The sequence below is a fragment of the Lissotriton vulgaris genome, unplaced genomic scaffold (assembly GCF_964263255.1).
Source record: "Lissotriton vulgaris unplaced genomic scaffold, aLisVul1.2 SCAFFOLD_5417, whole genome shotgun sequence".
In the NCBI taxonomy this organism is placed as follows: domain Eukaryota; kingdom Metazoa; phylum Chordata; class Amphibia; order Caudata; family Salamandridae; genus Lissotriton; species Lissotriton vulgaris.
In genome coordinates this window covers 1-16,601 of record NW_028249155.1, presented here as the reverse complement: position 1 = coordinate 16,601, position 16,601 = coordinate 1, and the positions used below count along the sequence as shown (strand labels likewise).

The 16,601-nt window shown below is 30.4% G+C and overlaps 1 protein-coding gene across 1 annotated transcript; it reads left to right on the top strand.

The window, feature by feature from the left end:
* The first annotated feature begins 3,814 nt into the window (after nucleotides 1-3,814).
* Nucleotides 3,815-10,804, top strand: LOC147663687 (uncharacterized). The gene is made up of 4 exons (XM_086950263.1): nucleotides 3,815-3,877; nucleotides 8,319-8,756; nucleotides 9,977-10,192; nucleotides 10,271-10,804. The coding sequence occupies exons 1-4, from the start codon at nucleotides 3,815-3,817 to the stop codon at nucleotides 10,532-10,534; spliced, it is 981 nt and encodes a 326-aa protein (XP_086806389.1). The 3' UTR covers nucleotides 10,535-10,804.
* The last annotated feature ends 5,797 nt before the right edge of the window (nucleotides 10,805-16,601 follow it).

Sequence of the window (16,601 nt, the reverse complement as noted above, 5' to 3'; positions counted from 1 at the left end):
CTCTACTTTGACTCTGCACTCTAATGCTCCAACCTGAAGCATTAGGTGCTTGGAGATGCAAAAAAAAGTATTTCACAGTGCAAAGTAACAGTCGTAAAAAATTTGAGCTGAACATAACAATCTGCAATTTCACACATTACATTGGTGTTAGCTGCATTACTACATAATTATTTGTCAAAGGCAAATTTCTGATGTTAATGGTGTATTCTGCAAACCAGACATCATTGTCTCTACTGCCCAGTGATGTGATGAAATGCTTTCAGATTTTAAATATACAGAAGTTAAGCACTACCTTCATAGGATGCTCGTACGATGGTCTGTCATTAATTTATCCTCCAGGTTCAAAAGCATTCTTGAACTGCAACAGGTATTAATGAGTTAAAGGGCAGAAGGGGTCAAGAGAAGAAAGAAAAACGCAAAAGACAGCCAGAGCACAAAGGCAGGTGCTGGCAATGCCAGAACAGAATCAGGGGCAGTACCAATGTCAGGTGACATCAGCAAAAGCCAAATTATCTCAGGAACGCCCCCATGTCTGGTCTGGCATTGCCAAACAAGCCCCTAATCCAACAGCTAAGCTCCATTTATGAAAGCAGCCAATGAATGCAAAGGGCCAACCCAAACACACACACAATACTTATTAGGTTTTTGTCTGCGCAATAAAAATGCACAGAATGCATCTTTTTAGCGACGCAAAACATAAAAAATAATATTATCATATTACCCTTGTAAAAATGATGTAGCTAATAGTCTATAAATGGCATTATCTGTATAAAAATTAAAATATTATTATAATACAAATTTTACCATTTACTTACTTCTACAGAATATTACCAAAGCAGCATATTACCAAAAAAGAAAACAACAAAGGTAAGACATTTATTTTACTATTATATATTTCTATGTTAACTAACATTACCCATCATAGATACAATTGACATTGTTAGATAAACAAAACGTAAATTAAACATATTACACAAACCTAATTGTTATATCTAACAACATAAGTATTACTAATAATTTATAAAACTAAATATTATATAAAGGATTAAAACATGCACAAAATAATACAAGCAGATTACCATCAAGGACATGACAAATTCTCAGTTATATCAAAAGGCAAACAATGTTTACCAAATAGTACATTTGCTATTATTCATAACTTTGAAAAACCAGCACAAATATGGAACAAAGATGATTTGCATTACATTATGGATCTAGGTGATGCTTTATATAAAGATATGCACAGTTTTAATAAACAAGATCTTATGCATCCTGATGATTTACCTAAATATATTACACATACAAACAACATATATTCTATAAAAAAATGTCAACCATACTACGGAAATATATTACAACAATTTGATACATTATACCCAGACATAAAAAACAGCATTAACAATATCATTAATAAATTCAGGAGTATTACTCTGCATGGATATATACGTTATATCTATAATAAAAAGTGAAGATCATTATTATATCTTTGATTCACATAGTAGAGGCATCGATGGAATGCCACATCCACATGGAACAAGTATACTTTTACAAAAAAAAACTTTACCTGATGTAATGAACTACATTTACAATTTAGCTCACCAAATTAAAAAAAATAATGAAGATAATGTACCATTCGAATTAACTGGATTAAAAATACAAAGCATAAACAAAAAATCATTAAAAAAGGCAAAACAAAATTACCTTAAAAAAGCACCATGTACAGAATCACAATACTTTATGCATACTACAAAAGAAATTAAACTATTACACGCTAGTGCAAGTACATCTTACCAAGAATCTGTATCTACAAAGTTGCTTACAAGAAATATACTTACAGTAACAAAAGAACTTACATCAAGTACAGAAAAAACAATTACAGATATTGGCAACAAGCGGTCTTCATCTAACAAGAGACAACGACCAAATACTGAAACTTCCAAAAACATTAAGAAAAATAAAAAATAAAAAACTGCACACAATAGTATACACGATAATGCTAATCTACCAACACCTCATAACACCAAAGACATCAAAAAAACAGCTATAGAACAACACTTCAATATACAAGCCATAAATACAAGCACTGTAAAAAACAGAATAATAAAAAAAAGAGCAACACACACAAAACAAAACACACAAACAAAAAGCATAGATCACAATACATACACAAACACAACAAACAAACAAATATGTAACTCAGTGAAAGCCAGTATATTAACAACTTCAGCAATAACTCAAGAATTACAAGTACCTATTAATATACAAGAATTACAAAACTTTGAGGAAAAAGAAAATATTACATCTAAAGCAATCACATGTAATATTAACATTAAAATACAGTCAGATGAAATGAATAATAATGAAAACAAAATTAACACAGAACATAACATCTACATAGCAAATAGTATATTTGCAATCATATATAACTGCACCCACAATGCATCTAAGTGGACTAAACAAGACCTTAATAATATAATGCAATTAAGTTACAACTTACAAACAGAAATAGAAATATTTTATGGCAAAAAGAAAATAGAAATAGCAGACATACCTAGCTACATAGATCACAATAATATAATATCTGCAATAACATTTTATACAGATTGCTATTATAACATATCAGTGCAAAATACTTTACAAAAAGAAACTGCACTAGTATTAAATGATATGTTAACAACATATAATGCTATATTATTATTGATAAATAACAAAATATTTACAATAGGCAAAACAAGTAAATCATTCTTTATATATAATTGCAATACAACAAATCTAATAGAACATATATATATAAAATTAACAAGTACAGCCATAAGAATAGAAACAGCAAATAAAGTAATAGAATATGTATTACATCTTATTATTAATGAACTGTATACTAAAAATACTGATATTATAATACAATTAGTGCCAATTAAAATACATACAATCCAAAAAAATTCGTTAAAAAAGACAATTCAAAGAAAGAAACGTAAAACTACAGCAAATACACCTAAACATATGATTGTACATACTGCACAAGCATCCCACATTACAAATAAAACTATTATATCTTCACCTACAAAAAGAAACAGTGATAAGTTGCTACCACAAACTACTACCGAAAATTTACATACTAACACTTTAACTCAAGAATACATCACTATACATGAACACACACCAACAAATAATACACAACATAATGCTATTATAGAAAACATCACATTACAATCAAATATCATTGCCAAATTTCACCAAGAAATACAATCAGGGCCAGAATATATTTGCACTATTTGTAATCAAATGTGGCATAAAGAAACAGTAAGATCAACACATATCATTAAAAACCACAAAACATTTATACAATGTGATGTAAGTTCACAAAAAACTGACCATATATGTAACACATGCTACAAATATATTAGTCGAAATAAAATACCTCCAAGTTCAGTATTTAATGGAATGAAATTTCCTGATATACCACCTGAACTATACCTACATAACTTAGAAGAAAGATTAGTTTCACCAAGAATACCTTTTCTACAAATAAGAACATTGCCGCGTGGTTTTCAAAAGTCGTTATCAGGTGCTGTTGTTAATGTACCAGCTGATGTAATGACTACTGTTACAATATTACCTAGACAAACACATGATAACATGACAATACCCATTAAATTGAAACGAAAACTAAGTTATAAATCATTCACACATTTAGAAAATGTCAGACCTAACATTGTAAAAAAAGCAGCCATTTATCTAGCAAGAAATAGTGCATTATTTAAAGAATATGGAATAACAATAAACAAAGATTGGGAATATACACCTGAAAGGACAAATGACAACATACACACTTCAGAAACAGAAAATACATCAAGCAGTTCAGATAACATACCAGCAGGTAATTTAGATACTATGTTAAATAATGAAACAATAACAACAGATAGCATTAATATTTTAAGTTTAGCACCTGCTGAACATAACATACCAAGAGGTTTATATGAAGATAAAGATTCAGAATACTTAGCATTCCCAACAATATTTGCCGGACAACGTAGACCAGCAAATGAAGATAGACATGTACCAGTACATTACAGTACAATTTGTAAATCTGAACTTAGAAATTGTGACAAAAGAGTAGCTCAATCAGTAACAAATATGTTTTTTAAACTTAAAAAATTGCAAATTAAACAAATACAAGACAAAATTTTCATATCACTTAGAAAGCATTTTAACAATGGGCAAGTTATAACAGTAAAACACATAAAAGAAAATTTAGAAGGAATACTACAATATAATGAAGGGTACAAAATTTTAAAGACAATACGCAGCTCACCTCCATATTGGGAAAATTGTAAAAAGGAAATATTTGCAATGCTAAGACAATTAGGAGTACCAACTTTTTTCCTAACATTGTCAGCGGCAGAAACAAGATGGTTTCATCTAATTAACATATTATTACGAATCAATGGAAACAAAGAATGCACTCCTGAAGAATTTGCTGATATGTCTTGGGAAAGCAAATGTACACTAATACAACAAAATCCAATTATATGTGCTCGCCATTTCGACTACCAAGTACGAAAATTATTCAATAGCATATTATTACATAATAGTAATCCTATTGGTAAAATAGTAGATTATTTTTACAGAGTAGAATTTCAACAACGTGGGTCACCACATATACATGCATTACTTTGGATACATAATGCACCTAGATATAATGAAGCTAACAATGATGAAGTAACACAATTTATTGATCAACATATAACGTGTGAAAAAACTGAAAACTCAGATATACAACATTTAATACCCTTGCAAAAACATGGACATACTAAAAACTGTCGCATAAAACATCAAAAAACATGTAAATACCAATATCCAAGATACCCTATGCGACATACTACTATATTAGAACCATTGCAATTAGAAACAACAAATGATCTCATAAAAGAACACATACAATTAATCCATACAACAATGCACACACAAGAATTTGCCACTTATACATTTGATGATTTTTTGCAACACATGAAATTAACTGAAGAACAATATATAACATGCATACAATATCGACTACAAAAAACAACTATAGCTCTAAAAAGAACTCCAGCAGAGTGTTATATAAATAACTACAACAACATAATATTACAGGCATGGCAAGCTAACATAGATATACAATACGTTTTAGATGCATATGCATGTGCTGTATATATTGTTTCTTATATTAGTAAATCTCAAAGAGGGTTAAGTAAAATCATTGCACAAGCTACAAAAGAAGTACAACACAATCCAAATATTAAAGAACAATTAAAACACATAGGAAATAAATTCTTAAATTGTACTGAAATTAGTGCACAAGAGGCAGCTTATCTAATACTACAAATACCATTACGAAAAGCTTCCCGATCATTTGTATTTATAAATACAAATAGACCAGATAAACGCACATATTTAATGAAAGACATAAATACAATAAATTCACTACCAGACACATCAACTGATATACAATTTGACAATATACTTGTAAAATACAGCACACGTCCATTAACATTGGAAAAAATAACACTAGCTGACTACGCATCTACTTACAATACAAAAAAACAAACTGCAAAAAAAAAAAAGGTTACAAACACGCATGATAACTTACTTTTAGAACTCAACTTTTATAGCTCGGATGATGAAGAAATAGAAATTAATAACATAGTTAATAAACAAAGCAATACTACATTCACTGAACGCAGAAAACAAAAAATTATACGATACTGCAGATTCAGCAAATTAAATGATCCTGAAAATTATTATAGAGAATTATTATTGCTATTTTATCCCTGGCGAATAGAAAATAATATAATTGGTACAAAAGATACATACTATGAAAGATATCTAGAATTGCAAACAATTATTGATGCAAACCATTATATATATAATAAACAACATCAAATACTTTGCAAAAGTAATATATTAACAGAAAATGATGCAATCCTTACACCACCATTATCCCCAGTGATAAATATACAAGATGATTTACATAATGACAATACCCTATATGATCAAGAATTACAGTACGACATATCTTTAGATTTAGGAATTAGAAGTACTACAGAAGAAGAAGCCTTAATAAATAATATGTTACCAGAAGACAAATACAATGAACTAATGCTAAATTTAACATTAGAACAAATAAACTTCATTTATCACCATCTAAATGCAATTAAAACACAAAAAGTACCTTTTTATACATTTTGTACTGGAGGTGCAGGAGTAGGAAAAAGCTTCCTGATAACAGCACTACATCAAACATTATTACGCTACTACAATACAAAAGCCGGAGAAAATCCAGAAAATGTTCATATATTACTAACAGCACCAACAGGTAAAGCAGCACATAATATACAAGGACAAACACTCCACAGTACTTTCAAAATACCAGTATCACAAACATTAACATATAAACAACTAACTCATGAAAACAGAAGCATACTTCAAAGTAAGCTTATGCATTTAAAAGTACTAATAATAGATGAAATATCGATGGTAGGTGCAAATATGTTTAATTTCATACACAATAGACTGCAAGAAATAAAAGCTTCTAACCAACCGTTTGGAGGAATATCAATATTAGCAATTGGAGATTTCTATCAATTAAAGCCCGTATTTGATACATACATATTTGACAATTCAAAACATTTGTATGGGCCATTAAGCACTAACTTGTGGAGAACACATTTTCAAATATATGAGCTTACAAAAATAATGAGACAACTAAATGACATGCCATTTGCAGAAATGCTCAACAGATTAAGAGTAGGTCAACACACAAAAAATGATATCACAAAGATAAAATCACGAGAAAAAGAACCTCCACAAAGTATTAAAAACAGTATACCATATATCATGGGTACTAACAAAGAAGTAAATGAAATAAATGACACAGTATTATTACAACATATGCAATATCATGCAGTTTATACCACATTAGCAATAGACACAGTTGCTTCAGATGTAAGTCAAGAAGTAAAAGAGAAAATATTAAAGCAATTACCAACAGACTCTACAAAAACAATGGGATTAGCAAGCACACTACACATTGCAATTAAACTTCGATATGATTTAACTGCAAATCTTGCAGTCAATGATGGATTAACAAATGGAGCAACAGGAACAATAGAATATGTTGATTGTACAAATAACATACCTATTATAATATGGATACATTTTGATAAAAAAAATATTGGTAAAAGTACAAGGCAACAAAATAAACATTTATACCATGCTAATATATCACATGAGTGGACACCAATATTGCCTATATCAAGACACTTTCAATACACTAAAAAATGTTTAACTATAATACGAAAGCAATTTCCATTACGGCAATCATCGGCAAGGACAATTCATAGAACACAAGGTGAGACAATTGAACCACTTTATATACACTTTAATAATACAAAAACACATCACCTACACTATGTAGCTATTAGTAGAGCTAAATCATTAGAAAATATTTATATAAAAAACTTTGATGAAACAAAAATTGCAATACACCCAAAGGTCCATGAAGAAATGTTCCGATTAAAAACACATATGCCACTACAAATATCCATAACTCAAATATCACACTTTAAAAACAGCATTACTGTCATTGTACAAAATATACGCTCACTACAAAAAAATTTTAAATACATATCAGCTGACAGTAACATATTAAATGCTGATATTTTATGTTTCACAGAAATAAATACAACACATAAAGCAAGTACAGATGCATTTATACTTCCAAATTACAATATGCTAATATTTGATAAATACCATAACAAACAAACAAATCATGGGATTATAGTATATTATAAAACAAACCACAAAATACAACCAATTTTTACAACAGAAAAACAAATTGACATTTTGCAATTTACAAAACAAATACAAAACAATGACTACCTATTTGTAATAATCTACAAGCCACCAAAGGTAAGCATTCAAATACTATTTCAAATACTAACAACAATTTTAAATAATTTTCCAAATCATAAATATGTTATAATGGGTGATTTCAATGTTGATTTACAAAAACCAACACACAGTACAAATGTATTATTAGATAACATGTTAACAAAGTTTAACTGTGTTCAAAAAATAAACACACTTACAACAGATTACAATTCTATATTAGATAATATATTTACAAATGCAAACATACAACATTATGGAACTTTAGAGTCATATTACAGTGATCATAAACCAATTTGGACAGCTATTTAATTTATATGCATTAAAGCCAGTTATAATGTGACAATTTTACAATTATGATACCATATTTAATAATTGCATTTTTTTTACAGATGATTTCCATTCAAGATTTAAAGGACAACAAACCTGACGAAAGTAAGCCATACCAAAAAGCAATTCGTGTCAATATAATTCACTGTACTGGAAAAACATACTATCGCAATGCAAAGCAAGATAATAAAGTAATGTATCATATGGCATTAGCAGATCAAACATCATCTTTAAAAGCTACTTGCTATAATGAAGATTATTATGCACAAACAAAAGAAGGATATGGAATGCTAATTCGGAATTACCTTTTGAAAAATGACACTCTAATTATCACAAAACAAAGTAAGATTTCAAGAATGCCACCAATTGAGATACCTGCAGAAATAATTCAAGAAGCAATTAATATTTTGCAACCACCAGCTCCACCAGTGTCTCCAATAAAGACAGTGAGAGAAGTGAGTGTAAAAACACTCCTAAGCATCTCCGGAACGATAATTGAGGTGAGCTATATCTTTATGCTTATCATTTATACTACTGCATTTTTTGACTACCAAATAAGGTACACTTTTAAAAAGTTAAAACTTGCATGTTACTAAATGTATCTATCATCAAATTGAAATATGTATTACAGTACTAAAATGTTTTAAAACATGCAAATCCAATAATTGCCTAGAAAGACTATCAACATATGTTGTTCCTTATGATTAATATCTGTATAACTATGTAAAATTATTTACATTAATATTGCTATTCTCCCCAAAAAATTACAGGTAAGTAATCTACAACTTATAAAAATACACAAACTACAGAACATATGCAAATACTTTGAAATTGCATTTACTAAGAGTACTAAGGATATAAATTATGCAACCATTGTGCATTAAAACTATCATACAACTAATGTATGCAACATTAAATAACAGGTAAGTAAGCTAAATACTATACTACACTTATTGCTAAGTATTTGCATAACGTAAACATATATGCAAATACAATATAATACTATGCATACCATACATATCACAACAAAAGTGTGCACCATTTAATAACAGGTAAGTAATATAAATTATACTACACTATTTAGTAAACTATGAGACCAATAACAATAAAGAGCAAACTTAATATACCCAATCACTCTATCATTAAACAATACCCCCCACCATAAAACAGGTGTCACAACATATATAAAGTTGTACCTATAACAGTAGCTACTTCCTGTACTATTAGCATTGTGGCATGCAGTAAAATCTGCATACCAACCACAATGCTAATAATGCTATTAATGCATTAACATATAGACAAGAACACACAACACAAATTACCACTTTTACAAAGCCCACAACAAACTAATTTCCCACCTAAATCTCACTAATTTATAATATAACTGATATAGACTGTAAGCAGCAAAATTAAAAGGTAAGTAAACTAATAATTGAATTATTAGCATATTCTTTTCATAGCTATAGCATTGTATAACAGCAAATTGCACATACAAAATGCAATTACTAAAGATTGTAAGTTAATACAAGTCTTGTAACAAAAGAAAGTAACACAAACACGAAAAAAAACAATTATTACCAACAAATAAATATGTGAAATTTAGTTGTTTTGTTTGCAAAAACTGTCATGTCGACAATAATCATATTTCAAATTAAGCAAAAACCAGCACAATTCATGTTAGTAAGTAAAAAATATATAATGAACATATACTATTTTACAGGAAGAACAAACAAAAAATATATTCGTTGGAGGCCAAGAAACACAATTGAAAAGTATCACTGTCAAAGATACTACGGACTCTGTGAAAATTACTCTATGGAGAGAAGCAGCTGACTTCCCAATAATAATTGGACAATATATACATATATCGCACGTAACGGTACATGAATTTAACAAAGAAAAGATTTTAAACACAACCCGCCATACAAAAATACAGGTAAGTAAAATTTTACATTGCAATTAATAATTAGTTAATATGAGTAAATGAATTAATACTAAAACAGTATCTTTGCAGGTAATAAAACCACCCGAAGAAAACCTTGATGTAACTATTTATGGATTAGACCAACTACATCATGAAACAAGCATGGTAACAGTACAAGTAAATGGGACAGAAGATTTCCAATCCATGGAAATTAACAATACTACTTTAATGGACTTTTTGCATATAAGCTATGATGTAGACAACTTAGCAGACACCTTAATGAAACATCTACCATTATATGTAAAGATAACATTTTGCAATGGATCAATCATAAACATCATTGAGAACATATGATGTCAGCAATTATACCATATTTAACAAATGTTAAGTACTAAAAATACAATTGATGTTTACAATGTTGGTTTGCACAAGTTTAATTAACACAACATATATATATATATTGTTTAAAGTGTTTGATACAAAACTAAATCACAAAATTACTTTTGAGTGCAAATAATGGTTTGAAATGCTTTTATCATATTTACTGTGTGGAATTTACTAAAAATGTTGTCTACTATAAATACAAATAATGTTTACAATGTAACATTACACACGATTTAATAAGACAATACATATATATATCACTTAAGATGTGTTTCGTACAAAACTAGATAACAAAATTACTTTAAATTGCTAATCACTTTTTGCAATGCTTTTATTAGAATAACTGTATGTGACTTACTATACAAATCTCAAGTAATTTTTATATACAATCTATAGTTATACATTTAATTAGATTTTCTAAGTATGACATATGCAACTGTGAAGTTAAATAGTAAGTTTTAAAGAAATTGAGTGTTATTGATCATTTACATGTTGTATATTTACAATTAATAAAAAAAGTATAAAAGTGAGTTCAAATAAAACTGTGTCATTAAAAAACTAGTTTACCTTTGCATTCTGATGGTGCACCTTTTCTAAACCTGTCAAACTTGCAAATTTAATGCCGCTATTACTTTTACTAACGCCTGTCATATCCATTTATTTACTAAAAGCTCTTACCTAATACCAGTACTGCAATAGAACATGCTGCCTTGGAAATATTCTAAATACTTTACGCCAAGTTCACTTCTCTACATAATGGTAATGTACTTAACTACTAAATTAAAGCAATAACTAACACCTACTACGGTAAGTTATACTATGTTATAAAGTTATGTGTCAATCTGTAACTTGCTAAAATTAATTGTGCATTACTTATAACGCACCTACTGCCATCAAAATGCAACTACAATATACTTGCTGGGGGAGAGTGGTATACTCCCTGGAAAAATTCCCCCCACACTTTTTAATAACACAAACTTTAAGCAAGTTATCTCTTCTTGCTAAAGTAATTGTTGTATGAAAGTGTGTGGGACCTGCATCTTTACAAAGGATAAACTTCCACCAGTACACAGAAAATCATTAGAAAAATGCTAAATCTATTCTCTAATACAACGTAAGGAACATAATGCTGCCATCAACCAATACACCAAGACAGCAGTTAAGAAGTTAACTATACTCAGCATCCTAATGCATGTATTTATAACATATTTTTGTATACAATCTATAATTAGACATTTGCTTACATATTCTAAGTGTAACATTAGCAACTGTAAAGTTACATAGTAAGTTTTAAAGAAATTGAGTGTTATTGATCGTTTACATGTTGTATATTTACAATTAATAAAAAAAGTGACAAAAAAGTGAGTTCAAATCAAAACTGTGTCATTAAAAAACTAGTTTACCTTTGCATTCTTATGTTGCACCTTTTCTAATCCTGACAAACTTGCAAATTTAATGCCACTATTACTTTTACTAACGCCTGTCATATCCATTGATTTACTATAGCTCTTACCTAATACCAGAACTGCAATAGCCATGATACCTTGGTAATATTGTAAATACTTTACACCAAGTTCACTTCTCTACATAATGGTAATCAACTTGACTGCTAATTGAAACCAATAACTAACACCTATTACGGTAAGTTATACTATGTTATAAAGTTATGTGTCAAATCTGTAACTTGCTGAAAAATTAATTGTGCATTACTTATAAAACACCTACTGCCATCAAAATGCAACTACAATATACTTGCTGGGGGAGAGTGGTATACTCCCTGGAAAAATTCCCCCCACACTTTTTAATAACACAAACTTTAAGCAAGTTCTCTTCTTGCTAAAGTTATTGTTGTATGAAAGTGTGTGGGACATGCATCTTTACAAAGGATAAACTTCCACCAGTACAAAGAAAATCATTAGAACAATGCTAAATCTATTCTCTAGTACAACTTAAGGAAGATCGTGCTGCCATCAACCAATACACCAAGGAAGCAGTTAAGAAGTTAACTATACTCAGCATCCTAATGCATGTATTTATAACATTGTATTATTTGCCCTTTACAAGTTAAGACTAAGTATGTGTATAAAAAGATTATACTTGTATGTTACTTGTTCATTGCTGAACTATGTCTATACTTTATCACTTAAAAATAAAACTTTACCATGTAACTATATTTAACTCTATAACTGATACTAGCTTGCCATTCATTACCTGCTCTTTTACATAAGTCTAGATCTGTCAACAATTTAATAGAAAGCCTAATGATGTAAACCTGCTACCGTAAACAATACTTTGAATACCTCCCTACAACTTCCGTTTACTGACAAATATTACCAAACTTGAATAGTACTAAAAGTAATCAATAACACCTAAGACCTCCTTCGACACTGCCTTTCTCTACCACCAGCCTCTTTGCCCTAAAAAAACTTATCTTCCATTTACTATTAATGTATCAACTAAATATTTCAGAAATTGCATATAAATGTATACAATATACTTATATGCTACAACAATTATAGGTTTACACCTATAATACTACTACATATCTAGATATATAGTATATACTAATATATCTACATATATAGTACTATATATAAATACCTACTAGACTACCAACAATTTACAAGTTGATCAAATTCTGTGTATTAAAGGTATGCTATTTATTATTTATATGTGTTTATTACTACAAACTGTATTTACTATATGAAGTAAAAATGATACTAACCATGTCACTTTGTATTTACCTATATAATGGACTTTAACCTGTCATTAACTACTCTTGTACATCACACTTGTCTATGTTCAGTTTATTGGCAGGACTGCAATTGTAAACATGCTGCTTTACAAATATGCGGAATACCTTGAGCAAAATTGCTTTCCCAACATAATACTAAACAACTAAACTGCTAAAGAAAACAATAAGTCACACCTATTAAGGTAAGTTATACTATCTTATAGTTTATGTGTCAAAAATGTAAATATATACAAAGTAGTTTTTACAAATATTTCCATGCACATCCTGCCATCAAAATGTAAGTACATCACTAGCTGAGGGATAGTAATATACTCCCTAAAAAAAATACCACCAAACTGTTAATAACAGTAAACTTTGAGCATTTTATCTCTCCATGCTAAAGTTATTTATTATGAAAGTGTATAGGACCTGCATCTTTGTTACCAAGATAAACTTCCACCAGTATAAAGAAAATAATTAACAAAATGCTAAGTCTATTACTGCAGTACAACTTCATTTTAAACAATCTTAAATAGCACAAAAGTTCTATGTCACTTTGTGTTTACGTAAATAATTGATTTTAACATGTCATTAACTACACTGGTACCTCATACTTGCTCTGTTCAATTTATTAACAGGACTGCAATTGTATACATGGGCATCACAAATATGCTTGATACCTTGACGAAATTCCCTCCTAACGTAATAGTAAGCAACTTAACTGCTACATTAGCGATAAGTCAAAGCTATTAAGGTAAGTTATACTTTATTATACTTCATATGTGAATACTATGATTTACTAAAAAGTAGTTATTATACCATTATTTCCATTTATATCCTTGCATACTAATGTAAGTACACCACTGCCTAGAGGACAGTGGTACACTGCCTATAAAATTTCCCCCCACACTTTTTAATAACAGTAAACTTTGAACAAGTTATCTCTCCTTCAATAAGTTATTGTTCAATAAAAATACACTTCCTCACTGCCTTTCTCTGACACCTACCACCTTGCATCATACTAACCAATAACTAACACCTAAGACCTCCTTTCACACTACCATTCTCAACCTACTGCCTCCTTACCCTAACAATACTTATCTCCCAATTACTATCTGTCTGTTAACATACTATTTCTGAAATAAACATATACTGTATATAATTTGTTTATATGCTACCTCCATCATACATTTACAACTATAATAGTACTACAAATATATCTACTTCTACTAACAAAATATAGTAACCAAAAACTATGCCAAGCAATACCAAAAACTCTAACTTAACTACTACGAGACCTATTGCATTGCAAATGCTTGTTCCAATAGCTGCTGCTGGGATGACATTTTATTTTCCTTATGAGACTTTATTCGTTTTGCCTTAGATTTTTCGTATGGAGATAATGTCAGTACTTTTTAGGAGTATAACCTTTGGGATTTTGCCTAAACTTGATTAGTTAGGATTAAGTTTTATGATTTTGTATTTCTGCAATTGAGCCTTCATGGCATTCTTATGTATTCCTTTCTCTGCTACATTTACTAAGAACTTTGTAATAAATCTATTTTTGCCTTATTTTTGATCTAGAGCTCAGTAATTAGTGTTTCCTCATATTTAATTTATTGAGAAATATGTGTTTTACCATAAGGAGTGTAGTCTCTTACAGCTAGATCTAGTAGAATTTCTGGAGCCAAATTAATTTGGAAAGAATAGGGGTGTTCAGAATATTGGGGTTCAGATGATTATTGGGGTTCGGCTCTCACACAGCTATACTTGGCCAGAGATAATTATAAAGCGCACAGGACATACAAATACGAAAGTACAACTCAACCAAGAGCGATGCAGGTAATTAGCTCAGACCCCACAAAACCTAAGAAAGTTCCAGTCAAACCAGGAACACATAAATATAAACAGTAATTACAACATACCCTAGCACAACATGAACATTTCGACACAGACGAAGGCACCAAACAAGACATAACAACACGTGTTTGTAGCAAAGGCTTAAGGTGTTGAGTTTCTGAAAGGGAAGGCATGCTCTATTGATGAGTACATGCTGTGCCACAAATATTTAGAGCAAGATTAGTTAGTACTATATGATTTGGGAAAGAAGGAGCTGAATAGAGGGAGGGAAACACAGAAGAGGAGGAATAGTATCAGAGGAAGGAATAATATAAAGAAAGAGAAGTCAAGACCTTGGACTAAGTGGCCTGAGAAAAGTAGTCTTGAGGTCCCACTAGAATGGTGAGCAAATGGTAGAAGTGAAGCAAACGTGGATGGAATGGGATGGAAGGGGCAGGTGTAGATTGGTCATTGGAGGGAAAGGTTCCTACTTTGTTCCCATGGTTTACTAGAGTGCCGCAAAGCTTGCTTAAACATCGTTGTCCAATACAGGGCAACAAGTGCCTCCTCCCCGCCGGTGGGCGTAACTAGGCGCTTTACAAGCTCCCTTTAATAATAATAATATGTTTACATTCTGAGTAGAAAGTATGTTCAAAAGCTCAAGGAAATTAACTACAATGTGCACTCAAAGGATATTCTTTAGTGTTATAACTCTGGATACAAATGTGTGCCCTCTTTGGTCCTGTACAACAACATGCTTATACATCTGAGAAATAAGTAACAATAATGATATCTGTTTCCACTTTATTGTCAAAGCAGGTCAAAGAAAGTGAATAGTTGTGCACATCAGTGGTTAGAAATGTAGTTCCTACTGACAGCAATGGGTTTTAACTGTATTGTTCAAATTAAATCACCTTATGTGAGCCACTGAGATTGATTATGGAGGACTGAAGTCTATGAAAAAAGAAATAAACATACTAATTGAAGTGGTGAAGCGTTCGGTTCAGTAAATTTGTAGCTACACCATTTGCATTGGTTTGGCTTACATTTGCAGGTATCACAACAAATATACAATAATTGAAGCACCTCAGTATGGGTAGCTGTTTCAATGCATTTCAGCATTTGTCTTATATGGGGATCTGTAATTTTGACATGAACGGCTTCCCATACTACAGTCCTTAACTTGAATTAAATTGTACGAGGAGAAAAGCAACAATGATAGCTGTCCCTGCTGCCACTGATATTGGTTACTGGATGTCTTAAAAAATGCTATTAACGGCATCCTTTATGGAGGTCCTGGGTGTAATCGGGCTCAATACCCGATCAACATCGGTCTGCCCTTAAAATGTCAGCAACTGATTTTGAATCTCCAATGAAGATGTTTGTATCTTTGATGAGGCTCTGAGTTGCTGGAAACAGAAAAAACAGATTATGTTCCTGACACTAAACTGCAGAGTATCCGTA